Source organism: Drosophila kikkawai, chromosome 3L (genome assembly GCF_030179895.1).
Source record: "Drosophila kikkawai strain 14028-0561.14 chromosome 3L, DkikHiC1v2, whole genome shotgun sequence".
Classification (NCBI taxonomy): domain Eukaryota; kingdom Metazoa; phylum Arthropoda; class Insecta; order Diptera; family Drosophilidae; genus Drosophila; species Drosophila kikkawai.
The window spans coordinates 6355713-6381564 of record NC_091730.1 but is presented as its reverse complement, the minus strand read 5'-3'; the positions used below and the strand labels follow the sequence as shown (position 1 = coordinate 6381564).

At 45.3% G+C, this 25852-nt stretch overlaps 11 protein-coding genes across 14 annotated transcripts; 6 read left to right on the top strand and 5 right to left on the bottom strand.

The window, feature by feature from the left end:
- The first annotated feature begins 46 nt into the window (after positions 1 to 46).
- On the top strand, positions 47 to 1510 carry Fibp (acidic fibroblast growth factor intracellular-binding protein). The gene is made up of 3 exons (XM_017165719.2): positions 47 to 141; positions 191 to 829; positions 942 to 1510. Exons 1-3 carry the CDS (start codon positions 139 to 141, stop codon positions 1374 to 1376), a joined length of 1077 nt encoding a protein of 358 aa, XP_017021208.1. The 5' UTR covers positions 47 to 138; the 3' UTR covers positions 1377 to 1510.
- A 131-nt stretch (positions 1511 to 1641) lies between these two features.
- cyc (basic helix-loop-helix ARNT-like protein cyc) lies at positions 1642 to 3719 on the top strand. The gene is made up of 5 exons (XM_017165718.3): positions 1642 to 1812; positions 2066 to 2140; positions 2207 to 2661; positions 2722 to 3151; positions 3293 to 3719. The coding sequence occupies exons 1-5, from the start codon at positions 1793 to 1795 to the stop codon at positions 3552 to 3554; spliced, it is 1242 nt and encodes a 413-aa protein (XP_017021207.1). The 5' UTR covers positions 1642 to 1792; the 3' UTR covers positions 3555 to 3719.
- A 376-nt stretch (positions 3720 to 4095) lies between these two features.
- Positions 4096 to 7379, top strand: Cyp305a1 (Cytochrome P450 305a1). Its single transcript, XM_017165716.3, has 3 exons — positions 4096 to 4339; positions 5298 to 5335; positions 5900 to 7379. Exons 1-3 carry the CDS (start codon positions 4246 to 4248, stop codon positions 7286 to 7288), a joined length of 1521 nt encoding a protein of 506 aa, XP_017021205.1. The 5' UTR covers positions 4096 to 4245; the 3' UTR covers positions 7289 to 7379.
- Positions 7380 to 7399: 20 nt separating this feature from the next.
- On the bottom strand, positions 7400 to 10522 carry Kap-alpha1 (karyopherin alpha1). Its single transcript, XM_017165715.3, has 6 exons — positions 10419 to 10522; positions 9818 to 10045; positions 9248 to 9747; positions 8923 to 9186; positions 8368 to 8867; positions 7400 to 8269 (listed from the first exon to the last, which is right to left on the bottom strand). The coding sequence occupies exons 2-6, from the start codon at positions 10019 to 10021 to the stop codon at positions 8088 to 8090; spliced, it is 1650 nt and encodes a 549-aa protein (XP_017021204.1). The 5' UTR covers positions 10022 to 10045; positions 10419 to 10522; the 3' UTR covers positions 7400 to 8087.
- On the top strand, positions 10451 to 10919 carry LOC108073926 (DNA repair protein SWI5 homolog). Its single transcript, XM_017165723.2, has one exon. The coding sequence runs from the start codon at positions 10451 to 10453 to the stop codon at positions 10790 to 10792; it is 342 nt and encodes a 113-aa protein (XP_017021212.1). The 3' UTR covers positions 10793 to 10919.
- Ccdc58 (Coiled-coil domain-containing 58) lies at positions 10802 to 11657 on the bottom strand. Its single transcript, XM_017165721.2, has 4 exons — positions 11503 to 11657; positions 11291 to 11437; positions 11116 to 11238; positions 10802 to 11048 (listed from the first exon to the last, which is right to left on the bottom strand). Exons 1-4 carry the CDS (start codon positions 11536 to 11538, stop codon positions 10944 to 10946), a joined length of 411 nt encoding a protein of 136 aa, XP_017021210.1. The 5' UTR covers positions 11539 to 11657; the 3' UTR covers positions 10802 to 10943.
- Positions 11658 to 11748: 91 nt separating this feature from the next.
- TORIP (Torsin interacting protein) lies at positions 11749 to 13045 on the top strand. The gene is made up of 3 exons (XM_017165720.3): positions 11749 to 12467; positions 12525 to 12658; positions 12722 to 13045. The coding sequence occupies exons 1-3, from the start codon at positions 11906 to 11908 to the stop codon at positions 12953 to 12955; spliced, it is 930 nt and encodes a 309-aa protein (XP_017021209.1). The 5' UTR covers positions 11749 to 11905; the 3' UTR covers positions 12956 to 13045.
- Positions 12999 to 17453, bottom strand: Ir76a (Ionotropic receptor 76a). Its single transcript, XM_017165712.3, has 8 exons — positions 17399 to 17453; positions 16857 to 17107; positions 14931 to 15093; positions 14608 to 14876; positions 14416 to 14542; positions 14175 to 14283; positions 13607 to 14114; positions 12999 to 13550 (listed from the first exon to the last, which is right to left on the bottom strand). Exons 1-8 carry the CDS (start codon positions 17451 to 17453, stop codon positions 13062 to 13064), a joined length of 1971 nt encoding a protein of 656 aa, XP_017021201.1. The 3' UTR covers positions 12999 to 13061.
- LOC108073919 (uncharacterized) lies at positions 15273 to 16869 on the top strand. 3 transcript variants are annotated; one of them, XM_070285603.1, is made up of 4 exons: positions 15273 to 15309; positions 15372 to 15883; positions 15945 to 16657; positions 16734 to 16869. In XM_070285603.1, the coding sequence occupies exons 2-4, from the start codon at positions 15376 to 15378 to the stop codon at positions 16845 to 16847; spliced, it is 1335 nt and encodes a 444-aa protein (XP_070141704.1). In that variant the 5' UTR covers positions 15273 to 15309; positions 15372 to 15375; the 3' UTR covers positions 16848 to 16869. The 3 variants fall into 3 exon arrangements, with proteins under 3 accessions (XP_070141704.1, XP_070141705.1, XP_017021206.1); XM_070285604.1 differs by having other exon boundaries at positions 15279 to 15294; XM_017165717.3 differs by lacking the exon at positions 15273 to 15309 and having other exon boundaries at positions 15355 to 15883.
- Positions 17454 to 17627: 174 nt separating the features above from the next.
- Positions 17628 to 22623, bottom strand: SREBP (Sterol regulatory element binding protein). Of its 2 annotated transcripts, none has more exons than XM_017165711.3 (7): positions 22426 to 22623; positions 20252 to 21775; positions 19379 to 20184; positions 18904 to 19319; positions 18724 to 18850; positions 18300 to 18473; positions 17628 to 18235 (listed from the first exon to the last, which is right to left on the bottom strand). In XM_017165711.3, the coding sequence occupies exons 2-7, from the start codon at positions 21750 to 21752 to the stop codon at positions 17870 to 17872; spliced, it is 3390 nt and encodes a 1129-aa protein (XP_017021200.1). In that variant the 5' UTR covers positions 21753 to 21775; positions 22426 to 22623; the 3' UTR covers positions 17628 to 17869. The 2 variants fall into 2 exon arrangements, with proteins under 2 accessions (XP_017021200.1, XP_017021199.1); XM_017165710.3 differs by having other exon boundaries at positions 20252 to 21772.
- Positions 22624 to 23457: 834 nt separating this feature from the next.
- On the bottom strand, positions 23458 to 25710 carry Lsp2 (Larval serum protein 2). Its single transcript, XM_017165807.2, has one exon. The coding sequence runs from the start codon at positions 25708 to 25710 to the stop codon at positions 23602 to 23604; it is 2109 nt and encodes a 702-aa protein (XP_017021296.1). The 3' UTR covers positions 23458 to 23601.
- Positions 25711 to 25852: the final 142 nt, after the last annotated feature.

Here is a 25852-nt window from a genome sequence, read left to right as displayed (position 1 = left end):
AGTTACATTAAAATTTTAAATTTAATTTATTTTTTTATATATAAAAATCTTGTTGAATATATAAACCTTTTATATTCAGGCCGATGTATCATCTCTAGCTGGTAGTGAACCGTAATACGGTCACATTACTGCTGTAAAATGGTAACGAAGCAAAGATTTCTTTATATTTGCTAAAAAGCGTTTCTTTTAGGCCGATGTGGACGTCTTTATAAGCAACTACACCCTCGTGGATCCCGAGATATACCAGCTATGGATCGAAGGCTTCTCTTCGAGCGAGGCTGTTTCTTACCTCAAACAGAAAGGCTTTGGCCACTCAATGGGTGCACCCAGCGATTTGATAGCTTCAGATGTCTTGGACCACTACCGCACCTACTCTTTAATTGAGCTTTACCTCAACGCACCCACCAAACTGATGGAACAGTCCTGCTTCCAGCTGGAGCCACATGTGCGAGACCTTATCACCGAAAAATACTACTCCATCGACGATGTGGTGGCCCGGGAGATTCTCGGCAAGAAGCTGAGCTCCCGCTACCGCAAGGACCTGGACGAAGTAGCTGAGAAGACTTGCGTCAAACTGAAATCGGTTCGCCGACAGTTCGACAACGTTAAACGCATATTTAAGTCCGTGGAGGAAATGCCTGGCACTCTGACCAACAACATAAAGCAGCATTTCATCATTTCAAATGATCTGGCAAAAAAGTACGCCTGCATTGTCTTCCTGGCCTGTCTGCGCTTCGAAACCACCAAGAAGAAGCTTCAGTATCTGAGTTTCAGTGACCTGTTGACCTGCTCTCATGCCATCATGATCTACTGGACGTACACTTATCAAGTAAGTAATAGAAAAAGTTATAACTTCGTTGTTTTTCAACGTATATCATGGAGGAGAGTTCATATTTATATATTATATATTTATTTTCATTTATATCATTTACGTGTATCAGCACACGGGCCCCGAATATTATGACACTGAAATGGACAAGGAGTTCCTCTTGGATTTGCGTGAACTGAGGTGTTTGCTGGACAAGGAAAAGGAAATTAAGCATCTCGTCTGCATGCGCCTGAAACCCGTGCTCTTGGAACGCGCCTTTCATGAACTGGATGGCAATTTTCGCTCCTACTGGCGCGCATTAATCACAATTGCCTGCAATTTGCATCGCAATCGTGAGCTTCGCGATCTCTTTGTGGATCTCTGTGAGAAACTGATTGATCCTTGGCGGCAGAATGGCTGGAATCGCGAGCAGGTGAACAAGTTTTTGGCCTCCATAACGCAGAGCGTCTTGGAACTGGAAATATCTAGGGACCAAGAGACTCGTTGTCTTTGGGATCGCTACATGCAAGTCATAACCATATGCTTGGACAAAATGTATCACATTTAGTTAATATGTATTTATTATATTAGTTGTTTGTTTTACGTTATGTGTGTTACCTAGCAATAAGGCATCAATGAGTTTGTGTAAATATAAAAAGTGGAAGAAAACATATTAAAATAAAATTAAAATAAATAATAATATTTTTAAAAACTAGAATTAACTAAAAATAATTGTGACTATGAGAACCCTACTTTTAAATATTGTTTTACCGTTATAACTATTGCTGACTGGTCACACTTGCCCACAAAAGAACGGTATATATGAAAGGTCCCACAGCGGTCGTACTGGAGCTTCCAAGCTTGAGATGCAGCGAAAGCTTGCATTAATCCGTGAGATTGCAGACCCTTCCGTTTGTTTTGGGATGTTTTTAGTGCGGCGCCAGCAAAAATCAATTTTGCAACAAGCTTCTTAATCGATTGGCAATGGAAATGCAAGAGTTCAGGTGAGTTCTATTAATGAAAGTGCAGTGCAAATTACATAAAGCTGTGTGTAACCGCTGTCTGTGTGTGTTAAGCTAGAACACAAATTTGCAACACATGCACACGCACACTCCCACAGTCGGTTGATTGTGTGCGCGCCGCCAGGTGGTTGTAAACGGAAAAGCCAGCAACAGTTGACAATTGCCGTTACATCGGCAAACAGACACACAAACAAAAGGGGTTGTTTTTTACCTTTCGGATTCTCTTACGTTTCAGCGAAAATCTGGAAGAGATCGAAGATGAAGCATTCGACGAGGAGAAATCGGCCAGGACTTCAGATGAAAATCGCAAGTAGGAAAACTCAAGGATTCTCCATGATTTATCTAAAAAATAATTCATAAAATGCATAAATTCCAGGCAGAATCACAGCGAGATCGAGAAGCGACGTCGGGACAAGATGAACACGTACATAAATGAACTCTCCTCCATGATTCCCATGTGCTACGCCATGCAAAGGAAGCTGGACAAGCTCACCGTACTCCGGATGGCTGTACAGCATCTGCGCGGGATCCGTGGCAGCGGCAGTCTGCATCCCTTCAACGGTTCCGACTACCGGCCTAGTTTCCTCTCCGACCAGGAGCTAAAGATGATCATTCTCCAGGCCTCGGAGGGATTTCTGTTTGTTGTGGGTTGTGACCGTGGACGCATATTGTACGTCTCCGATTCGGTGTCCAGTGTGCTGAACTGCACGCAAGCGGATCTGCTGGGACAGAGCTGGTTTGATATACTGCATCCGAAGGACATTGGCAAGGTAAAGGAGCAGCTCTCCTCGCTGGAACAGTGTCCCAGGGAGCGCCTCATCGACGCCAAGAGTAAGACGCCTTAGTAAGGTACAGGTTTTAATGGGTTTCAGCAGGATCTACTCCTTACAGCTATGTTGCCCGTTAAGACGGATGTACCGCAGAGCCTGTGTCGTTTGTGCCCCGGTGCCAGACGTTCCTTTTTCTGCCGCATGAAGCTGCGTGCCGCCAATAACAACCAGATCAAGGAGGAGTCGGACACGTCCTCCAGCTCACGCAGCTCCACGAAGCGCAAGTCTAAGCTGAGCACGGGACACAAGTACCGGGTGATTCAGTGCACGGGCTACCTCAAATCGTGGACACCCATAAAGGATGAGGACCAGGACGGCGATAGTGACGAGCAGACGACGAACCTATCCTGCTTAGTGGCCATCGGTCGGATCCCGCCCAACGTTCTTAATTCCAATGTGCCCGCATCGCTGGACAATCATCCGAACATACGGCACGTGCTCTTCATCTCGCGACATTCTGGAGAGGGAAAGTTCCTGTTTATCGATCAGCGGTAGGTCCTTATTTATTTTATTACATTCTTAAATAGATATTTGCGATTAGAATAGTAAATATTTTATTTTAAGAAACTAAATAAATAATAATAAATAAATATTTAATTATTAATTTATTTTTTCTGAATTTATCACAATAGAGCCACCCTTGTGATCGGCTTCCTGCCGCAAGAGATTCTGGGCACCAGCTTCTACGAGTACTTCCACAACGAAGACATCTCCGCCCTGATGGAGTCGCACAAGATGGTGATGCAGGTGCCGGAAAAGGTCACCACACAGGTGTATCGCTTTCGGTGCAAGGACAATAGCTACATCCAGTTGCAGAGCGAGTGGCGGGCATTCAAGAATCCCTGGACGAACGAGATTGATTATATAATTGCCAAAAATTCGGTGTTCCTATAAAAGGGAATGAATCCAAAGATCATTTTACAAATCATGCAGGCGCCACCGAGACGTCAATTGATATTCCATATCTTCTGTGTGTACAAACATTATATCTTACGATAAGCTCCTCATCTATTTTATACCAGAAACAATTTAATTAAATTAAAAGACAAATTTTAAAAACATTCTTTGAACTTTGATAAGTCTAACGATCGTGGGAACAATCACAAATCAAGTTCTCTCACTCTCTGCCCCCCAAGAAAACGACGATTCATTGGCCAGAATACAGAAATTTATAAACAACCAAATGAGTTATTAGAGCCAAGCACGTTTCGGACGTGATCGCTGCTCGAATTTCTTTGGGCACATAACTAGTACTTGTATACATGTGTTGTTGGTTTTATCAACTGAGACGGGCTTTTTCGCCTCGGTTTTTTATTATTCTTATTTTATTTTATTTTTTTTTGCCTGCACTATCAATAGACCCACATGAAAAGACGGCAGGCCGACCGACCAGGCGCGTGGGTTTGGCTGGGTCTGTCGCGACGCTCGTTCGTTCATTAGTTGCCATAGAGCTGGCGTGGCGTACGGACACGCTTCGAGATTGTGGGTCGAGTCGAGGAGTCCCTATTAAACTAACAAATTAATTGGACAAAGGCTCTCCGAGCGTCGGGTTACGGTTGCGTTTTCATTTTCGGCGACATTTAAAATGAGTGCCCTCATATTTCTGTGTGCCATTCTCATTGGTTTTGTGATTTATTCACTCATCAGCTCAGTAAGACGACCTAAGAATTTTCCCCCAGGTGAGTTCTTGAAGCTAAGCAAACATATTCCCCTTAGGATTCTAGGAATTATTTAGCCAGGAAAATTTGTAGGAAGCGTTGAAGTATTTATTTAATTATTTATAAGGTTCCTAACTGATAAAATGTAGACTCTACAAATTTATAAATATTTTACTGAGCTCCATAAGTGCTTATAGACAGACCTGCCCCACGTCCAATTGGCTCAGCTCATTAGCAAATTTTAATGGCTATGGTTCACATATGGCAGACAACCTACCTGAGACACACGCCTCGCTTGGCATAAATAAATCTAATTGATAAAATTATCACACATCTCTGACACCTTGCCTAACTGGTCCTGAGCTAGAGTCTTACAAGGGTCGAGCTGATTTATTACAATTCTGCTGTTTGTTATGCCAGATGCCTGTTATGCATAGGGAATCAGCTTACATTACCTTAAATATTCTATAAAATTGGATAACTCTGCCTTTAAGATTCCTTTAGGAAAAGTTAAAATGTATAAATAGAGTAAGGCATAGTTCCAGCAAAAAAAAAAAAGATCTCTTTAACCAAGATATCATAGATAAATGAAGTATAAATCTAACAATCAAAGAGGCAGATTGTTAAATCATAGATTTCACCATAAAGTTTTCACTTTCGATTTGATTGCTTAACACAGGTAGCAAACTGATTTCAGTAGTGTCGATAAGATTAGTAGTGTTATTATCTAAAGTAGCCAGAAATTAAATTAATAGATTTGCGTGGTTTGAGGGCTAAGTGAAATAGAATTATCAACTTAAGAAGTTGTGATTTAATAATAATAATACAAGTATCCTACAGATTTTGATTTAGTTGCGAATAATAGCTCATGTTTTGGGAAAGAAAATATATAAGCTTAATTTATTTATTTAATACGAATTTATTTTTAATTTTATTGCAAATTTACACGAATTCCCATTCCCATGAATTGTATTTTCAGGACCGCGTTTTGTGCCTTGGCTAGGGAATACATTGCAGGTAAGAGTGAAAATAATTCCTTAGCTCTATTTATACCCTTGTAGAGTATTCTAATTTTAGTCACAAGTTTGTTACCCAGTTAAGGAGACATTTTCGACCCTATAAATCATATATATTCTTGATCAGCATCAACAGGCAAGTCTTTCTAGCCATGTTGGAAAGGAATTTTTTTTTTTTTAATTTTTTCAAAATTTTATAAGGGGTTACATCGTCAAAAATGTGAAAAATCGAAAAAAATTTTGATTTCTTAAAAAATAAAATACAGTATACAGATTTGTTAAGCTGGGAAAAACTAGCACAGAAATGCTTTCCGAATCGAATTTGATGCTTTTTTGACCGAGTTATGATATTTTTAGGCTTTCATTTTCCCAAAAATGTTCATTAAAAATATAGATAAATATTTGAATTATAAGCATTTTATGCTTAGTTATTACATTCGTATACCCTCTTTAATAAATCCCTAACAAGGATATACAAACTTCAGCTTCCTTTCTTGTTTTATCTTAAAAATCTTATAGGTTTTTAATATAACATATTTACATTCTCATTCCGCTTATCCTGCAGTTCCGTAAGGAGGCCCGCGCCCTTGGTGGTCAGCACATTCTATTCGAACGATGGTCTAAGGACTATAAAAGCAAACTGCTGGGCTTGAAATTAGGCAGGGAGTTTGTGGTAGTGGCGCTGGGACACGAGATGGTGAAGGAGGTGCAGCTGCAAGAGGTGTTTGAGGGACGGCCGGACAATTTCTTCCTGCGCCTGCGCACAATGGGCACACGCAAAGGGATCACCTGCACGGACGGACAGCTGTGGTACGAGCACCGTCACTTTGCCATGAAGCAGATGCGTCACGTGGGCTATGGTCGCAGCCAGATGGAGCAGCATATCGAGCGGGAGGCAGAGGAGCTGCTGAACCAGCTGGAGCGGACAGATGAGCAACCGATCGAACCGGTCACCTGGTTGGCCCAGAGTGTCCTGAACGTCCTGTGGTGCCTAATTGCCGGCAAGAGGATCGTCAGCGAGGAAGACAGCACGCTGAGCCGGCTGCTCGACCTGATGAACCGACGCTCCAAGCTCTTCGACATCTGCGGTGGATTGCTGGCCCAGTTCCCCTGGCTACGCCACTTGGCGCCGGATCGCACGGGCTACAACCTTATCCGCCAGTTGAATACGGAGCTATATGGTTTCTTCATGGACACCATCGAGGAGCACCGGCGACAGCTGACGAAGGATCCCGCACCGGCCGACAGCGACCTCATCTACGCCTACCTCCAGGAGATGAAGGACAGGAGTGCGAGTGGGGAGAGCAGCAGCACCTTCAACGAGACGCAGCTGGTGATGACCATCCTCGACTTCTTCATTGCCGGCTCCCAGACCACCAGCAACACGATTAATCTGGCTCTCATGGTGCTTGCCATGCGGCCGGATGTCCAGGAGAAGCTATACACTGAGCTCACCGGTAGCGTTGCCACCGCCACCGCAGGGGATGCGTTTCCTCACCTCAGCAAGCGGGAATCCGTCGACTACATGGATGCCTTTATTATGGAGGTTCAAAGATTCTTTCACATCACCCCGATCACTGGGCCGCGAAGGGCTCTGTGGCCCACCAAACTGGGTGGCTACGACATTCCAAAGAATGCCACCATTTTGATTGGACTGCGTTCCGTGCATCTGGACAAAGATCATTGGGGGGACCCGCTGGAGTTCCGTCCGGAGCGTTTTATCGATTCAGCTGGAAAGTGCTTCAAGGATGAATACTTTATGCCTTTTGGAATGGGTAGGCGCCGTTGCCTGGGCGATGCTTTGGCCCGCGCATGCATCTTCTCTTTCCTGGTGCGAATTGTGCAACATTTCCGTATCGTCTTGCCGGCAGGAGAGACTCCCTCGATGGTTCTACTGCCCGGGATCACGCTGACGCCAAAGCCCTACAAGGTGCAGTTCGTCAAGCGATCTTAAGGGTTGTGGGATCGGAATCTAGGCTATAATGGGTATACTGTACAGTTTGAGAAATACTTGAATAAAAAGAATTCATGAAATAATTATAGAAATCAGCAACATAATCTTGGATTGTTCTGGTCTTTGTTTTTTTTTCTTTATTGATGTGTGTCCACTAAATTAAATGACAATGCTTTAGAATATAAACAAATTTCGGATAACAAAATCAACTAAAAAGAAAAAATTTCAATTTCAATTCTCTTGTTATCGTTATCGTAAAGTTCCTTTTGGTTCGTTCGTTTCGTTTGTATGAATGTATAATAACAACACCGAGACAAGGCTCTCAACGTACATAAGTGGGCTTAATCGAAAATATTTACAAACTCAGGCTGAGAAAAGCAAATACATCATATACATTAGGCTGCATATAACGTTTTTTAAGGTAGTACAATACATATAAGCTAAGTTTCAGCGATCTCGCCGGCTGGAGAAATGCTCGAGTAAGGTCATGATTACTGGTCCTGGACCGCGTTGCAACTTTGAAAGCGTAAAATTAATAAATCGCAGAAATAAATTGTATACGACGAGCGACGACGATGTGTGGAAAAACAAAATGAAACATAAAATCGCGCCGACTGAATGATTTAACTTTCCTTAAATGCTAGTAGTGACTGCACTCAGGCATTGTCCGCCCGTCTCCTGCCGATGTTTCGTGGTTTTTCTTTCTGCTCTGCTCACAAGCAAGCAGCCTCCGTATTCATTTGTTGTGGTGTGCTTGTTCTGTTCAGTGTGATTCAAGGATATTCCGCCTGGTCAGTTGCTAAAAGTTAAAGCCGCTGCTGGGCATGTTGTTTGGATCGAACTCGAACTGCTGCTCTCCCGCCACGGGGGCAACGCGACTGTCCTCCTCCTCGTTGCCAAAGTACTGTTCGATTATGTAGAAGGACTTGTGGTATATGTCGCGGTTTTCGTGCGCCTGCAGATACTCGATTTTATCCAGACCTAGGAATGAAGTACAAGAAATGTGAAACAGTTTAAAAATAGTGACAGTTTCCATTTTGATGACCCGGTGTTATGCAGCTTAGTAGAGCTGAACTTACCTCCACACTCCTCAATGGTAATGGCGTAGGGATTCGGTCGCACCTGGAACTTTTCACCGGCCTTCAAAATATTCTCGAGCGCATTCAGCGCCACCTGTACAATGTCCGAGTCGACGGTGGTGAGGAAATCACACATTGGCGGTACACAACCCACCTCTACCAGGTAGTGAATCTGCTCGGAGGTACCGCTGCTGGTGGCATTGGTAATGGCCCAAGCGGCCTCTTTCCGTGTCTTAAACTCAGCGGTCTGCATGATGATCATCAGCTGGGGGAAGATGTTGGCATTGATGATGGCTTGAATCTGCTCCCGATTGCCAGCGGCAATATTTGAGATGGTCCAGCAGGATTCCTTCTTAATAGTTTCCGCCGTCGAGCGCAGAAGGTGGCTTATGCAGGGCAGAGCGTTGAATCCCAACACCACCTGGGTCTGCTGATCATCGCCCGTCACAATGTTGCCCACAGCTCTCAAGGCAGCTGTACTTACGTTCTGCTGCGGATGCCTGAACAAAGTTTGTTTAATAAAAAAACGTAAAACCCAGCAGTAGGACTACTTACAGTAGCAACTCGACGAGCCGACGGCAAACGCCCGCATCAATAACAGCCTGGATTTTATCATTGGGTCCATCGGATAAGTAGCTAATGGCCCAGCATGTGTCGCTGAGCACCTCTGCATCGGTGTAGTCCAGTAGACGTGCCAGTATGGGCAGGCCGTGCACGATTTTAGCAAAATCTGCGGGCGGATTCTTGCCGCGGCACAGGTTCGAGAGCGTCCACACTGCATTCCTTATCATGGTAATCCTTTCTGAGTTACCCAGCACGCTATTAACAAAACAAGGCTGTCGTTTTCACAGTCTTTAGGCCAAGTTATGCGTTTACTTACTGCAGGAGAGGCATTAGAATGCCGGATCCTAAAAGATGGTCCCGACACATGGGCGAATCGCCGGCTATGTTGCCCAGTGCCCAAACAGCCTGCTCCTGAACATCATCGTGGGGACTGGACAGTAGCTCAATGAATATGGGCACAGCACCGGCCTCAATTACGATCTTTGTCTGATGCGAGGTACCCGAGGCAATGTTCGTCAGGGTCCAGGCGGCCTCGAATTGCAGCGTAGCGTTGGCGCTGTTCCGCAAAAAGGTGACAAACTGCGGTACGATACCCTTTTGGATGACCTCCTCTATGGGCGGGTTAGGGTCGCGGGATAGCAACTTCCGGAACTTTTGCGTGGCCTCCAGCTGGTCAGTTTCCCGTCCGCTGTACAGCATCTGAATCATCTCATCACTAATCACGGATAGCTGTGCTCCCGTTCCGGCAGCTGCCTCGTTTTGGCCGGGAAAATGGGGTGGCCCTGTGCTGCTGTCCACCATGTGCATGTCTCCAGTCTACAGCGCAGGAGAGGTTGTAAGAAGTCGGTAAGGCCTAAGAGGAGGTAGTAGCAGATAATGGTCTCACCTGCTGCTCGCTGCTGGTGCTGCTGCTTTCCATTCCCGCTGACGTCGAGGATGTGGCTGGTTCCAGGACCACATTGCGCCGCTTGAAAAGCTGCTGTTCGCGCTTGTTTTTCCGCAACTGGATGCCAACTTCCTCGCGACGCCGCCGCATCTCGGTGGAATCCAGGGCGGCATTTTTATAACGCTGCTTGTGAGTGGTGGACATATCGTCGACTTGGCAATTAAGATTCTACGAAAAGTAAAAGTATCTGGTTAAACTATTTGGGCATCTTTTCAGATCAAAATCAGAACTGTATTTGGAGGAAACCAAACCAAGCCGTGACACTAATCCCCAGCCGTTGGCAATGAATCTCGAGATTACGTTGCCTTCGAAATATTTATGTACGTTTCATGAACTATTCCATTTACGATTTCCTGGCAGTATGCACAATCACAACACTTTCACATTTCGTGGTGTGTGCACGGCTGGTTAGTGATGCATGTGTGTGAGTGGGCTTAGGTCAGCAATTCATCTAGTTCACTTGTGCCGCACCTGCTCGCTCCGGGTTTCCACAACTCCGGGACGACTTTGAAGGCAACCACGTCACTTTACCACAAGTTACCTGGGCAGGAGAGTCCTTTTCGTGTTCCAATCATGCACAGAGAATGCGAAATTTTACACGTTTTGACGAACGGGGTTGCCAGATGGACGGCAGCTGAATGCATCCAGCTGATGCGCCTATCGATAACGATATCTAATGTGCATCGATTCGATTTAAGCAATTTAAAAATGAAGGAGTCCAAGAAAAAGTCCCGTAAAACGACCAAAAAAGCCAAGGACCCGACGGATTCGGAGAAAAAGGAAACCATAAAGCTGCTGCACGAGTACAACGACCTGAAGGACGCCACACAGCTCGTCCTGGGAGCCTTGGCAACCATGAAAGGCGTCCCCATCCGATCGCTCTACTCCACCTACGACCTGCCCCTCGACGAATAAACCAACAGCTATTTTTAGTCTTCATGTACTCGTTGTAAATAGCGTATATACAACCAAGTGCTAGTAAATGCCTCCTGGTTGGGCAGTTCCTTGTTGTCTACCACTCTAATAAATCCACTTAAAGCTAGTCACTCGATCATTGCACCTGCCTCTACTGGCCGGCGTGGAAGTAGGACCGGCACCGTTCGTTGAAGGCCTTGTAGGTTCGCTCCTTGATGATATCCTCCACATTAAGCTCGGCCTGGAGCACACGAAGCTGCATGGAATGAAAGAGACTTGCTAGATTTCGTATCAAAGGAATGCGTACTCCAGAGCGTGGCTACCTTGCGTTGCTCCGCCTTGAACTTGCTGTCCGTATCAACGTCGTCCGGGTGGGCCTCCCGGCTTTCCCGCAGCTGCTTCAGATTGGTGGCCGATAAGGTTATGCAACTCCGAATGCTGTCTTGCTGCAAGGAGGGATTTAGTTTCGAGAAGTCGAACAATATTAGGAGGATTTACCCGGGACTGGTGCGACTGCTGGAGCTTGGCGTACAGATCGCGGCAGGTGCTCTCGCTGTTGACCTGACCTTTAAACGAGTCGGTGGGCAAGGCGTTCAGTGCATATATAATTTTGTCGTCCACATCTCGCATCTTCTTCAGGGCCTCCTGTTTGTAGTAAACTCAGCAACGTGAAATCGCGGCTGACAAATTTGAAATATAAACATAACCACCTGAAAGCCGAGAAAGTCCAAGCACAAGGTGGCCATTAAGTAAAACAAGTAAAACTCTTTTAAAAAATAAAAACAAACGCTAAATGTAAATTGCCGGCGCAATGTGCCAGATGGCAGCGCTGCCACCTGACTCAAAGCATTGCACCGATAGTTATCGAAGAGTCAGGTGAGGTGTCTTTGGCTCATCGCTAGGTCTTTCTCTTAAAAAAATAATAACAAAAATTGTATTTGTTTATAAGGAAATGTAAATAATCTGAAAAATTAACGAACCAAGCTACATCCACAAAAATGCTCTATAAATTTCGATATATCGATATATGGCAAACTTCCATCCCTATTGTCGGCTTTTTGTTTCTGATACTTTTTTAGTTTATTTTGTGGAATTACAAATTTAATTCGAAAAATGAAGGACCTAAAGCGGCGTCCATTGCACGACCAGAGACCAACGACTCCTTCCGAGCAGGAAGATCAAGTGGACAATGAGACACTCATTTCAGAGTCGGGAGGCGGCTTTGAAGAAGGCACCTCCTCATCCGGTGAGCAGGAAACCCGAGATGACGAGTCACCGCCGACCACGCCCCCTGGGACTCCAGCTCCACCCGCTGATCGTTCTAGAAGAAAAAGTCTGCCACCTTTCAAACCAACTTACACGCCAGAAAGCGCTCAACTGCCCAGCAGCAACAGTAACCTCTATGGATTAGCATTAGCTGGTATCCTGGTTGGCTGTTTCCTGGCATTCGTATTGACACCGACACCAGCTCCAACGTTCAAGACTTGTTCCTTTGATACCCTTAGGAATGTTCAGCCTAAACAGCAGGACAAGGTTTGGTTAGCCTTGCAGAAGGGCATCGAAGGTTTGATAAATAAGAAGGACTATCATCCAAGCGTGTTTTTGTTCCTGCACCAGGACCCAAAGCTTCAGAAATTTATTGATGCAGTTGCCTCTGAAGCATCCAAGTGTTACGGTAAGTTTATGCCATTACAATTATTATTATTAAATATTAAAAAATGCATATCAACAGGTGGCCCCAGTCAACTTATTCACATGAGCAAGGAGGACTTTGGCCCCGGTTTGGACAACTCTGCCCTGGCAATTGAGCGCTTTAAGGCAAAAGTGAAAGACGGAAAGGTCTTTTTGATTGTAAACCTTAATGAAGTAAGTAATTTTTTGTATGTATACTTGGGCAGATTTTTATTTACCACGCTTTGTGACCCACAGATTGCCCCGAATGGTGCCCGAGCCTTGCACACGATTTGTGATACCTATAGCCCCATCGTAGAGGACGCTGTCATCTTCCTAACGCTGCGTACCTTTAATACCACTGCTGCAAGGAACTCGGTCGAGCTGGCCACGGATACCTTGTACGATCTGTGGAGTAAGGAGCTGCATGACAATGAGCTAGATCCTTTGATAACCCGCGTCACCGATCAGGTGTTACACCTAAATAGTTAAGATGCTAATTTTATCAGGACTTTGAATGTTCTTTACTTTTTCAAACTCATAATGTGCTTCAAGCTACAAAATATAATTTATAAACACTTGTTAACTCCTTGGAATATCAATAATTAAGGTTACGACCTCGCCACAGTTCGCCAGCGAAAGTGAACAGGCTGCAGATCATCCCGAAGCACCACAGCAAAATCAAGCCAATGAAGTTGTCGATGCCCAATTTGACGGGACCAATGTCCAGATTGGGTTTTTGAGAGGCCACAATGCGATTCTGACGGTGGGCGTTCATATAATCGGCGGCTATCTTCCACTCCCAGAACTTGTCCAGGCCGGATGAGTGCCAGGCCAGGATAAAGTCGTTGTAGGCATTTAAGTGGGGCCATAGGCGCGGCACAAAGGCCACCGTGAAAGCGAAATAAATGTCGTCCACCATAAGCTTAAGGCGCTCCAAGGCATCGTTGGCTATGAGTTCGGTGTTGCCCAAGTGTCCAAATTGCATGCGTTCCACCACAAAACCCATTTGCTCTGAATGAGAGAAGGCGGATATCAAAGCGGCTTCGAAGACTCGGTAATGCTCCATTAAGCCCAAAAGGACTGGCTACAGGTACATATATCGATTTTATATATTTGTATTAGGAATAGTTTTCTCCTTACATCTGCCGATCCCTCATCAATGGTGGTAATCCAGGCCTGCGAAGTTCCCGTCCAGATGAGTTTATGATCAAAGAGTCGCTGTCGCGAGTCTGCCGCCTCCTCCATAGTGGGTAGCGTCAGGATGGCAGCCAGTCCCCCACTGTAGACAGTCGTTAAGATGATGTCGATCATGTAGCTGGCCACCAGCACGGTCCGCAGGGCATACGATCGGGTCACATAGCTGGTGCTCTGGTTCACAAAGAGTTTCAGTGTACTGATGCAACCAAATCGCAGGCTTCCCATCCAAGTGTGAGGCAGAGAAGCATCCGAAGAATGCTCCCACCGGCGGGTTACACACAGGGCCAAGCTCTCGAGCAGCAGGCACAGCATCACACACATCCAGAGAAGAGCCTGGAATGGTCGGAGTAAAAGGGTCCAACTGATCAGGCGACTTGGAGCGGGCACCAGGCAAGTGACTCCAGAACGACCCAAGAAATGGGTCATATCCATGTACTGATAGGCCTCGTACCTGGTTTTAAAGTTTATCTTAATCTCGTATTATTATTTTTAGGATTCATTGAATAATTACCATAGATACATGCCACCTATGCCGTAGTCGTTCCGTCTATCGAGTACCATTCCCACTAGACCATATCCCGTGGCGTTTGGATATACATCTCCCCAGTCGGCGGACTCAGCTAAAAATATTGATAAAAACCAAAAATTAAGCTTCTAAAATCATATTTTTGGTAAGTGAAATTAAATTAAATAAAAACCTAAATCTAAAATTAAATCAAAAACAAATCTATTGAAATATTTTTTAGACTTACAGGTGTCCACCTGGACAGTGCAATTATAGAGCTCACAAAAAACCAGCATAAGTCGCACCTCAGTACCATCAATGTATACCGCTTCCTTTGTATCTGAAGCTCGATCATATACCTTTGGTTGTTTATCCTGACAAAATTAATAAATACAAAATATTTATCATAATCATAAAAATGTAGAAATTATGAGAATACATAATCCAACAGCATGAAGGGTTTGTAATCAAAAACTCCAATGACTACTTCCCGTCCTTGAAGGTTTCGGAGTTTGTCAGACAAGATTCTTTTTAGCTCCTTATTCCAGGTCATATCCTTTTCCAGGGCATCGTATTTATAGAGGAGATCAAATTTTATGGGTCCCGGAGAAGGATGGAAATTTCGGTGGCCAACGAAGCGGTTTGTCTTGATCTCAAAGCTGCTAGAGTTCAGGTATTGCGAGGTGACCAGCAGGATATTTGGTTGATCTGGAGTTTAAGGAAACTAGAAGTATACTTTTCAAAGGACTTGTAATTCCCTACCTTGGAATATATATTCGCTGAAATAGTTTTCGTTATCCTCCAGCAGTTCCTCGGTATAAACAAAAACAAACCTATTTCTCAGAGAACGCCAAATGGAATGGATACTGGCGTGGTAAAAGGAGCGCGCGAAATCAGGAATCTGCTCCTGAAATGCTAAAAAATTCTAAAAAATACAAGAGTTTAGTTTTAGTTACTTTGTTAAATACAAAGTACAATTAAATTAAAAATTATAAAGTGACTATTTGAACAATTAGGGAGTTATAACCCAAAAATTAAAAACGATTTTGAGTTACTGTTTAAAATAATAGGGTCTTCCCACACAAATGCGCTGCAACGGAACATTGCGCGCATACATCGTCAGCTGGTAAATTATCGATAGGTTTGTTTATAAAGATTGCGGAAACTGGTGGTTTCCTAAAATTTTCAATGATCCAATACCAGAATAATGGACAAACTGGGCTTTGGTTGTGCCTTCTCGTTCCTGGCCGGAAAGCAGCAGGAATCATTAACAGGACCCAGCCTGCTCCACCTGAATTACGACTGCTACCTGCAGATATTTTCGCACCTTAATGTGCTGGAGGATCAGCTAAATCTGGGCCGCGCCCATCCTCTGCTGCGGGACGTGTTGGCGGATGTGTTGCGAAAGCGCTATGAAAAAATCAACGTGCGGATGCTAAAGTCCGTCTCGGACTGGGAATTCTTACTAGAACTATGCGGCTCCGAAGTGGTCAGATGCGAGGTGCCGCACGGGCGTTGGGATGAGGCCATCACATATCCAGTTTTGGATGTTATCCGTCGGTATTGCCCCAAGCTCCACCAGTTGGTAGTCATATTCATGCACGCGGATACGGAAACGCCGCCGGTTGGAAGTGACAGGGATAGCATCATGCAGCTTTTCCTGGAGCTACCCAGCCTGACCAACTTGACCCTGATCGATGCCAGAGTTCCGCAGTGTACGTACATATTAGTTATATGAATGAGTTTTTTTTTTAACTTCCTTTCATGCTTTTTTAGTGGAACAATTGCATAACTTTGGCAAGCTTCAGACCTTGGATGTGGATGGAATTGATCCCAATCTCAGCGTGCCCGCATTTCGGCAGATTTTCGAAAATAAGCTGGAACTTAAAAGACTTTTGGTAAACTTTGGACGCTGTTACCGGCTATCTCATCAGATTTCCGAGCTGGCCGAATGCTTGCCGCTCTTGGAGCATCTAACGCTGGAGAACTTTGATGCCAAATGCAGCGATATTGGGGATTTACGGGCTCTTCAGTCCCTCCGCTTAATCAGCCGCTGGATTGTGGAAATCAATAGTGATTTCTACGGATCCTTGGCCAAATGCTACTCCAACCGCCTGCTGATGCTGCAGCTAATCTCTGTTCGCGTTCGCGTTGACCAGGTGCCACGCATATTGGCTTTAAGCCAGCTGAAGGCTCTAGATTGCGACAATTGGCCAGCTCAATCTATAGGAGAGCTGAGGAAGTTAACCCACCTCGAATGCCTGGCCCTGGATTGCGTAGAAGAACAATCTGTCGATGCAAGTGATCAACTCTTGGCGGTGGTCACAAGCTGTTTAAGGCTAAAGCACATGAAATTTGGCAAACGCTGGAAACTGTCCGGCATCGATGTGAATAGCTTTTTAGCTAACGTTAAGGAAATAATATCAAAACGGGAGCAGGAACTCCTGATTACATTTGCTTGTATCAAGACACAAAGTAGCCGTGAAAAGGTATTTTATATTAATATTATTTATATATTATATTTATTTATATTTATATTATTTACTATTATTCAACAATTTTCAGCTGCAACAGTCTGTAAGAGATCAAAACCACCTGCGAGTTTTATTTAAGGAAGTCAGCACCTGCCCACACTGTGAACCGGACACCCACTCCAGATTTGACACTATCTTCGACTAAAAAGCTCACCTCACAATGGGACTGTTCAATGGCCACCGTCAGCCTGAGTATCCAATCGTCGGTATGAGGAATACCATTCCTTTTAAACGCGTTCCGTTTCCTATTGTAGTCATAGACATCTTGGTCATTGGATACGTTAGTGAACCATCTCTGAGAGTCCATCGTAATAAGCGGTAGTGGCTCAACCGAATGGAGTTGGAAATCAAACGCAGAGTGCCATAAAATGCAGGTGGAATGCGAGTTCAAAAAATATTCCTGAGCTATGACAAAATATGTATAGAATAGGAAAAACATCAATATCAAAAAAACACTCAAACATATTTTGAGTTTATTTTCTTAAATAAAAAATTAAGAAAACTAATTTTAATTTTTCGAGACTAATGAGTTCAAATGAAATTATTTTCATACTTAAAAATAAGATTATTTTACAAACGGAATAATTTAGGAAATATATAAAAGCTGAAAAACACCAAGTTCATATTTAAAAACAAACATGGAGAGATAAAATGTAAATGACCTTGAAATTTATACAAATTATGTTCAAAACTTACCCAGAAAACTAAGCACAGTACTCCAGTAATTGGACTCTATTAAAAAGTATTCCATTTCAAACTAGTAGTTCGAAACGCTTATTTGCACCTCAATATTGTAAGAGGTTCTGCTTTAATGACAAAATGAATGCCTTGGCAAGCCTTGAAATAATCTAAAGCCTGCACACTTTGTCGTCTATAATAATAGGGTATTCCTGCATATTGGCAATTAAATTATTAATTCAACGAATTAAGTGCATGCACGCACCCGGTTAGAGTTTAAATATTTATTGTTATAAATATGATTAACCTTGCTTGGTAAATGTATAAACAAATATGAATTTCCATATTAAACTATAATTTTATAATTATTTGTTGAATTACAATCTAAACATAAAGGGGGGCGCGAGGGGGGCAACTGAAAGACTAAATAACAAAAGGCCTTGACGCGATTAGAAAAGGGAAATTCAAAGTTTGTTTCGCTTATATTACTTATGCCTTGACGCTGCCTATGCCGCTGCCCAGCGACTTCATCAGCTGGTAGCACTCCTTCAGCTTACGCTTATCGCCCACCTTTTCCAGCGTCTTGGCCGCTTCGGCCAGCATGCCAGCACGCTCGCCGGGGGAGCTAAGCAGGGCAGGCGGCAGATACTTGCAGGCCACATACATGGCCGCTGCCCGTTCACGCTCCCCGCCCTCGAAGTTTTGATGCCTGCGATCCTTGCTGCCACAGAAGATGGACGAGTGGGCGTAGCGGGAGCGCAGACTACGGTCTAAAAGCTGTTGGGTGGGACAGGGGGAGGCCCCAGCCATCAGACGACAAACGGCCTCGTATAGATAGATCCTCGATTGGGCGTTCTATAAAAAATATTATCCAATTATCAGATAATTTATAATCTTATCTTGTAAACCTATATCATACCGGTATATTTTCCACAATGCTGCGCAGTGAATTCAAATCGGTTTGGAACTTTTCGAGAACTTCCCCAGGTACTTGTCGATAGCCATCATCGTCCTCCATGTCCTCCATGTGCTCCAGTTCCCACAAAGCAGTGCGTGTTTCGAGCAGCCAATCGCAGGTGAGCAATTGGAAAAGCTGTAAAAAGAGGAATAGAAATATATCAGAGATATATATATCAGATATATATCAGATTTAAGGCATACACGGTTTCCCAAAAACTAAAAAGGAAAGAGCATTGTTGCTTGTGAAATGCACAGAGCTTGCACTGCAGTTGTATTGCCTGGAGGATATATTGGGAAACAGACAATGCGACTACAATGCACCTGCGTGTCATCTCCGGAGGCGTTCTGTGGGTGTCACTCAACTCACTCTGCCGTGATCTTACCAGCTTTATGCCTCGGGCATTGGTGATACGGTTTACAGTCAAGCATTCCTGTAGTTGGACACTTGAGGCATCACATAAAGTGTTGACCGATTGCTTGAGGCGTTTGTCCAGGTTGTTGCCATTATTCCTGCCAAGAAAATACAATTTGAATCATAGAATTTGTCTTTCTGAGTTACTTACATTAGTAAAATCATTTTAGCTCGGAGCACAGCATGCAGGGCTTTGGGCAGATGATCGTGTTCGCTACTCTGCTGCAGTTGCACTGGCATTTGCTTGATATTGTCGTAAAGCTGCTCCGCCAGTGTATCCTCTCCCAGGAGCCAGTGTACGGAAATCTCAAGGATGTTTGCCCACCAAACTACATTCGTGTCGCGCTCATCCTCCTCCGCCCACAGCGTGTCCCTTAATAGAGAGGTGTACTTGAGCACATTGCTGACAATGGTGCCACTGTGCTGCTGCTGCTGTTGTTGTTGTTGCAATTGTTCCGTTTCTCCTCCTCCGGCTGATGAGGCGGCTGTGGGCAGGGCACCGCCAGACTTGTGACCCGCACCCACCAAACACTGAATGGCCTTGAACAGCAGATGCTCGCGATATTGCTAAGGGATTGGTTAATTTTACATAAATCTCTTCTCTTTCACCTGTAAACCTTACTCACCTTTATGACATGAGCAGCGGGATCGCAGGGGTTTCGTAGCCGAGTAAAGAAGCCATCCTGCTCGCCAGAGTCACTCAGATCGTAGCTAAAGACATGGGTGCTGCAGTAGCGATACCCATAGGCACTGAAGGCCCAACGCAGCTCCTGCGTCTGCTCAGCAGCCCGGGTACGGCCACACTCCTGCCGAGCTCGGCTCATGTAGTAACGGGCAAAGAGCTGTTTCAGCCACTTGGGTGCACTTTGCTTCATTCTCAGGGCGGCCATCACATGAATACAAATAGTTTCCCGCGGCGTTAGCAGATTGTGGGCAACTTCAGCCATGTTGCTGGCAAAAAGAGCCATCATGATGCCATTACCATCGCCACGATTACCATTCCCAGTGAGTTGGAGTTGATTCAAGCGATTGAAGAGCAAAGCAAGTTCTCGGGCCGAGGCCTGGGCCTGTTTTCGGTTTGCGGCATTACAGAAAAGCCCACCAGTGCGACGTGACAAGACGCGTCCCAGCCAGAGGCGATGGAAAAGGAACCGCAAAAACTGCCAGGTGGTTTGTAGATAGCATTCCAAGCGCGTCGACGGCAGGCTCAAGCCAAACATATGCAAACAATTAAGATAGCCGGTATAAGCCTGAGTAGCCTGTCCTTGAACGAAATGGGATTCAGCGCGTTGTTTGTGTTGCCAATAAGCGTCGGTTTGGGGGTCCAGCTGGGGATCACCGTAAACCAGCAGCTTCACCAGGCAGCCAAGCATTAGGGTCAAGTTCAGAAGCCATATCCAGGAGCTGTGTTGCCAGCCACCAAAGCCGTCTCCTAAAACAAGTTGAGGATAAAAATGTGCAATTATTTGTAAAAATTAAACCAGGAATTATTTCCTTACCTCCATCCACATCGTAAGAGAGAATGCTTCGCCTCTGGCCACCCAGTTCGCCCAGGTCGTCATCGTTAAGTCCATTACCAGCAAAGGGTCCACGCTGAAGGAACGTCTTGAAGGGATTGACGGCCAAAATTGCAAACATAAACATGCACAGGCCCAGACGCGAGTGCGTGGCCATCCCACGCATGGAACTAGGCACCACCAAAAGCTCATCCTTGCTGCTGCTGCCGCTGCTGCAGCTGGCAGTGGATCCACCATAAGGCGATGGCGGCAAAGAGATGTCCGAGTGCAAAGGAGAGAGAGAGGGATCCGAGACATCGCTGCGCGGTGGCGTCAGTCCGGCATCGGTGGCGGAAGTTAGTGAGCTCTCGCGACGTTTCTTTGAGTTCCTGCCCGGGCGGGAGCCCAGCTGCAGCAGATCCTTAACCTTGGAGCCGTCGCGGGCCATTAGCTGACGCTGCAGGAGTTGCAGCTCTGCTTTCAATTCGTGCGTCTGGCGCTGCAGATCTCGGATCTTGTCGATGGACTTGCGGAGCACCGCAGACTTGTTTAACTTTGCCTGCTCCCCAACCACCAGGTTCTTTAGCTCGTTGATTTTGTCATTAATGGAGGTGCGATAACGCCGCTCGATAGCATTATGGGCGGATCTCTTCACCTCCTTTACCTTGGGTTGCGCCCGGGTGATGGGCACCTTCCCAAGTACCTCCGGGGTGGTGCTGGGCAATGGTGCCAGCGGTGCAACTCGCACCTTGCTGGCTCTACTCCCACCAGAACTGGAATGGGGGGATGCCAACGGTGGTGAGGTCTTCGGACTGGCTGTCATCTTAGTCTCGGTCATGGATTCCAACAGCATTGGGGTGGCAGCAGCAGCGCTTAACAATCCCGGACTTGTGTTCAGCGGCTGGGTGTACATGATAAAGGACTGCGCCTGTGGCGGCATGGTCACAGAGGTTGGAGGTGTTATCGGCTGCATGACATTCACATTCTGTGGAGACTTCTCTGCCGGCGGCGTGGGCGGAGAAGCAACCTGGTAGGTAAAACCACTGCCCAAAGTGGGCGAATAAAGCGTAGTGTTAGGCGGCAACCGTTGGTTATCCTTGTGGTGGATAGTTGCCGTAGGCTGGGCAGCTTTCAGCAGTGGCTGCTGTTGTTGCTGCGGCTGCTGCTGCTGCGGGGAGAGATTGTAGTTGGAGGCCATCAGGGGGTCCGGCTTGTAGATGGGCAAGGATGGTTGCTGCTGCTGCTGCTGCAGCTCCTCCTTGATGTGAACGGGATGGATATGAACGGGGGAGGAATGCTCGCTTTTCACATGCGCCGGCTGGTCCATCTGGGTGTTATCCATCTGGAGCATGTTGCTGTACATGAGCGTGGGATCCATTTCGTTGAGGAAACTATCAAGCATGTCCGAGTGCAGGACCTCGTTGATCATGTCGAAGGCATCCTCCGCCTTGAACAAGTCCATTGACTCGTCCATGAAATCCATGGGATTCGGAGGCGCGTCCATTGTTTATGCTCTGCTTTTTGCTGCTGACGAAACCAATACAAGAGCGTTGTGTAATTGCTGTTTTGTTTATTATTAAACTTGAGTTGAAGTAATAGAATATTCTGAGCGGCGCAATTACACAGCGAAAACAACAGTGGGACAAGTGTGTGATTTTTGTTTCCAAAAAAAAAAAATTTGTGGTATGGGATTTCGAATTTTTTGATTTTTAATATAAACTAATTATAAATTATTTATTTATAATTCGGTCAGATTTGGGGCAAACTTTTTTTTTTTAATATATATTAATTATTTATTGTTTTTTTTTATTATTAGCTCAGTTTTGGGGCGAAAGATTTTTTTATCTTTTTTAAATTTAAATTTGTAATAGGCATTTATTATTTCCTAATCATTTTTTTAGTTTTTCCAATAAACACACAGCTTTTTCAATAGCCCCCCAACCACTGTGCCCGTAACACAAACACACGCGAGCGGGAAAGCATACACGAGCGGGCTTTCAGCCAATCGGAGACCGGGACCCGGATCATACGATGTTATTGTGACGCCACATCAGCCTTTGGACGCCGCACAAGAGTTTTCCACTTATTAGGATGATAACTGTGTTGGCTTTTCCGCGAAAATCGGTTGCTTAGTTGCTTATCTTGGAGGCACTATCAGCATAATCGCTTTTAATCACCTTTTTTGGGGTTTAATTCACTTTTGTGTTGATTTCTCCATAACTACCGTTAATGCTGATCAATCGTTTATTGCTAAGCCATTGTTATTGTTTAACACTTATTGTTATTCATGGCTGCTACAGCTGCTTTTTGGTAACGTAACTTTCGAGAAAATAATAAACAATTGCTGTTGCGGCGACAAAACAAGAACAAATTGTGCTTTTTTCTAGAGATGGATCGACCACGCACAATAATATCGATAATTCTCCGGGAGTGCCTCTATCGATGGTTTTGGTTTCGATAGCTGTGTCAGCGTTTGAAAATTTTAAATATTCATAAATTAGAATTTGTGAAAATGCTACTTTATGTTATCTATTAACTAAATTCCTGGCGTAGTCTTGGTTATTTTAAAATAATTGTGCTTTCCTGCAGATTTATACAAACTTTACAAAGCAGATCAAATTTAATGTATTTAACCAAATTGATTTACAATTCCAATTAAATTCCTTCAATTTATTGATTTAATTTATTTCCATATTTCTATATTTTTATTCATGGGCAGGGGATTATAATTTTGGTTATAAGCTGGTAACGCAGTAAGGGAGTCAAGAATATACATTCTTAATCAGGATCAAAAGGAGATTTCTGAAAAAAAATTGAAAGAAAAATAATTATTTATAGAAATGTTAAATTAATTATGCAGATTTATTATTCTTATAACAATTAACTTAAAACCGCTTTCCTAATTAAAATTATTGCATTTTTGGCTTAGGTATTATATTTATAAGCTTTGGTTTTCCCAAAAATTATTATAAAAAATGAATATATATTATAAGTTTTGAGGATATTATAATTTCAGTCAGGAGGCTTTTATTATGATACGCATTAATGCTTTATACATCTCTGTTATTTTTTTCTTTTTATTTTAGCAAAATTGATCGATTTTTAATGCTTCAATTCCCAACTTCAAAAGCTGCAAAAATACAAAATTATTTAACTTTAATTAATAAAAGTAAAAGTGAAATTAAACAAAAAATAAGTGTGTTTTTCGGATACGTTTATTGTTAAATGGTCACAGGGAGGACTGACAAGTTAAGGAAAAACTGAATTAAATTATGGTTTCTATGGGGGGAAGTGTGGACAAAGAGACATGTAGGGATCCGTTTCCGTTCGTTCGTTCGTTTTTCGTTTGAAGTTTACACAACGTTGGTGTGCTCGTCGCGATGGAAGATCTTGACGTCCACGAACTTGAAGTTGTGCACATCGAAGTAGTAGTCGTGCTTCACCGGTCGGTTGAAGGGGAAGCCGAAGGGCAGGGCGTCCACATAGCGGGAGCCGTGTCCGACGCCGCAGCTGACCACCGGATCGTAGCCAGTGAACTGGGTCACTGCGGGCTGGTGATAGGGATAGACCATGTAGAAGAACTGGTACAACTGACCGCCCTTCTTGCCGCGGGGCAGCATCATCCTGTTTGGCACACCGCAGTGGGCCTCCGACATGTCCAGCTTGAACTTGTAGTCACTGTTGGAGGCGTCCATCAGCTTCTGGTAGAGCTCCAGGTAGGTGGTGCGATCGTTCACCCAGAAGGAGAAGTCGCCGCTGGCCCGCTTGATGTGGTTAACGCCCGCCTCCAGGTGCACCTTGAAGTGCTCCAGCTCGAAGAAGTTCTGGTAGTTGTACTCCAGAGGGATTTCGTGTCCGTGCTCATCGTGCTTGGGACCAATGAAGACCTTGACAATCGCATCCTGGGCCTTGTCGGCGGTCACGTCCATGGTGAACTCGAAGGGCTTGTGGTTGAGACGGTGCTGGCGGGCCTTGATCACGTAGCTGGCACCCTTGTAGTGGGAGTTGCGTCCGAAGGCGTACAGGGCATCGGTGGAACCCTCCACTGGTGGCTCCACATTCACAGCGTTGCTGATGTCCGAATCGAAGTACTCGAAGTAGGTGGTCAGGCTCTCGGGCATGTGTACGGCATCGATCTTGACACCCTCGAAGGTGTAATCGTGCTTCTTATACTCGGGATAGGTCTCCATCAGATGCCAGTAGTGGCTCACCAGGGTCTTGTACACTTCATAGAAGATGGGATCGCGCAGGGAGGTGTCGTAGTGCATGAACAGGCCGGGGAAGCTCTCATCGCCATGGCCGTAGTGGTGTCCCTCGTTCACGATGTAGCGGTAAAGCTTGTCCAGACTGCCGTAGAACTTTTTGTCCACACTGTCAGCATTACCCTGGATGATGTTACCCAAAACGTTGATGGTTTCCATATCGAATTTGTCGTTCTTGTGGATCCAATCCATCACTCGCTGCGTGTACATCTCCACATGCTCAATGTGCTCATAGTTGTGGCCATGGTAGAAGTTATGGTGGTTCTCCCGGTGCCACTGGGGCGCTCCGTGGTAGCTACGCAGATTGCTAGCATAGCCGGACTCGGTGGGCACGTACATGTTGAAGGCAGGCACCTCGCCAAGATCGTGGGACAGACGCTCCATGTACCAGCGGGCCAGGAGCTGCCAGTGGACGTACAGGTAGAGCTCACCGCGACGATCCTTGTTCAGGACATGCTCCTCGCCGCCCTTGGTCCAGAAGGGATAGTCCAGGTTGAAGTAGTAATAGAAGGCATTGAAGCCAACATCCTCCAGGTAGTAGGCAAGATCGTGATCGTAGTTCAGGGCTCCGTGGACATTCGAGTAGTTGGCCTTGATCACCACATTGTAAATGTTGTCCATCTGCTTGACGTGATGGAAGCCGTGCATCTTGTAGTGCTCGGCCCACTCCAGAGCCTGGCTGTCGAAGAAGGACCAGGGGTGGATTTCGTAGTGGGCTGGCATGACCACGCCTTGCATATCGTCGCGGAAGAGGGCGGCAATGGTGAAGGCATACACAAACATCTGCTTGTTGACGTGCTGACGGGCCCAGAAGACGGCGTGCTGGAAGGTCTCCCAGTTCTTGGCGAAGTAGAAGAGACGCACCAGTCCAACGACATACTCCTCGTGCTTCTCGTACATCACCGACCACGGCTGGTAATCAGTGAAGGGATGATGCTCCCACAGCTCGAAGAAGTGTTCCAGCATCTCGGGGTGGACATAGTCGCCCACATGCTCCCAGGGCTTGTACTCCATAAAGGTGGCCGGGTAGTGGGTCACGAACACATCATCCTGATAGATGTGCTGCATAATCTCGAAGACGAACTTCTGCTTGACCAGAAAGTCCTTGTCGGCCACCTTGGAGCCCAGGTGTTTGGCCTGGACACCGAGAGCAGCCAGCAGAGCCACCGTAACAACTGCGATCGCCGTCAACGACTTCATCATGTCGAATCATACTGCTGCACTGCTGCCGAGCCGTATTTATACCCCCGGCCAGCACCCATCGGCAGAGCAGCTCGGAAGATTGCAGTCCGGGCAATGGCCGGTCGCAGCCACAGCCTTGACACTCCGCCGGATCTGCTCG

Excerpts from the sequence above, each read along its gene's own strand:
- Ccdc58 (XM_017165721.2), bottom strand. The coding sequence starts at position 11,538 with ATGGCCACCTTGTGCTTGGACTTTCTCGGCTTTCAG. Across the intron at positions 11,239-11,290 it reads AGCAGTCGCACCAGTCCCGG|CAAGACAGCATTCGGAGTTG; the intron begins GTAAATCCTCCT and ends CCCTCCTTGCAG. Across the intron at positions 11,049-11,115 it reads TCAAGGCGGAGCAACGCAAG|CTTCGTGTGCTCCAGGCCGA; the intron begins GTAGCCACGCTC and ends CATTCCATGCAG.
- Cyp305a1 (XM_017165716.3), top strand. The coding sequence starts at position 4,246 with ATGAGTGCCCTCATATTTCTGTGTGCCATTCTCATTGGTTTTGTGATT. Across the intron at positions 4,340-5,297 it reads ACCTAAGAATTTTCCCCCAG|GACCGCGTTTTGTGCCTTGG; the intron begins GTGAGTTCTTGA and ends TTGTATTTTCAG. Across the intron at positions 5,336-5,899 it reads GGCTAGGGAATACATTGCAG|TTCCGTAAGGAGGCCCGCGC; the intron begins GTAAGAGTGAAA and ends CTTATCCTGCAG.
- LOC108073926 (XM_017165723.2), top strand. The coding sequence starts at position 10,451 with ATGCACAGAGAATGCGAAATTTTACACGTTTTGACGAACGGGGTTGCC.
- Ir76a (XM_017165712.3), bottom strand. The coding sequence starts at position 17,453 with ATGGAATACTTTTTAATAGAGTCCAATTACTGGAGTACTGTGCTTAGT. Across the intron at positions 17,108-17,398 it reads TACTGTGCTTAGTTTTCTGG|CTCAGGAATATTTTTTGAAC; the intron begins GTAAGTTTTGAA and ends ATTTTGTCATAG. Across the intron at positions 14,543-14,607 it reads CCTTCATGCTGTTGGATTAT|GATAAACAACCAAAGGTATA; the intron begins GTATTCTCATAA and ends TAATTTTGTCAG.
- LOC108073919 (XM_070285603.1), top strand. The coding sequence starts at position 15,376 with ATGGACAAACTGGGCTTTGGTTGTGCCTTCTCGTTCCTGGCCGGAAAG. Across the intron at positions 15,884-15,944 it reads CGATGCCAGAGTTCCGCAGT|TGGAACAATTGCATAACTTT; the intron begins GTACGTACATAT and ends ATGCTTTTTTAG. Across the intron at positions 16,658-16,733 it reads CACAAAGTAGCCGTGAAAAG|CTGCAACAGTCTGTAAGAGA; the intron begins GTATTTTATATT and ends AACAATTTTCAG.
- SREBP (XM_017165711.3), bottom strand. The coding sequence starts at position 21,752 with ATGGACGCGCCTCCGAATCCCATGGATTTCATGGACGAGTCAATGGAC. Across the intron at positions 20,185-20,251 it reads CTCTTACGATGTGGATGGAG|GAGACGGCTTTGGTGGCTGG; the intron begins GTAAGGAAATAA and ends AACTTGTTTTAG. Across the intron at positions 18,851-18,903 it reads GCTAAAATGATTTTACTAAT|GAATAATGGCAACAACCTGG; the intron begins GTAAGTAACTCA and ends TTTTCTTGGCAG.
- Fibp (XM_017165719.2), top strand. Across the intron at positions 830-941 it reads ACTGGACGTACACTTATCAA|CACACGGGCCCCGAATATTA; the intron begins GTAAGTAATAGA and ends TACGTGTATCAG.
- cyc (XM_017165718.3), top strand. The coding sequence starts at position 1,793 with ATGGAAATGCAAGAGTTCAG. Across the intron at positions 1,813-2,065 it reads ATGGAAATGCAAGAGTTCAG|CGAAAATCTGGAAGAGATCG; the intron begins GTGAGTTCTATT and ends CTTACGTTTCAG. Across the intron at positions 2,662-2,721 it reads GCGCCTCATCGACGCCAAGA|CTATGTTGCCCGTTAAGACG; the intron begins GTAAGACGCCTT and ends TACTCCTTACAG.
- Lsp2 (XM_017165807.2), bottom strand. The coding sequence starts at position 25,710 with ATGAAGTCGTTGACGGCGATCGCAGTTGTTACGGTGGCTCTGCTGGCT.
- Kap-alpha1 (XM_017165715.3), bottom strand. The coding sequence starts at position 10,021 with ATGTCCACCACTCACAAGCAGCGTTATAAAAATGCCGCCCTGGATTCC. Across the intron at positions 9,748-9,817 it reads GCACCAGCAGCGAGCAGCAG|ACTGGAGACATGCACATGGT; the intron begins GTGAGACCATTA and ends CCTGCGCTGTAG. Across the intron at positions 9,187-9,247 it reads ATTCTAATGCCTCTCCTGCA|CGTGCTGGGTAACTCAGAAA; the intron begins GTAAGTAAACGC and ends TTTTGTTAATAG.
- TORIP (XM_017165720.3), top strand. The coding sequence starts at position 11,906 with ATGAAGGACCTAAAGCGGCGTCCATTGCACGACCAGAGACCAACGACT. Across the intron at positions 12,468-12,524 it reads TGAAGCATCCAAGTGTTACG|GTGGCCCCAGTCAACTTATT; the intron begins GTAAGTTTATGC and ends GCATATCAACAG. Across the intron at positions 12,659-12,721 it reads TGATTGTAAACCTTAATGAA|ATTGCCCCGAATGGTGCCCG; the intron begins GTAAGTAATTTT and ends TGTGACCCACAG.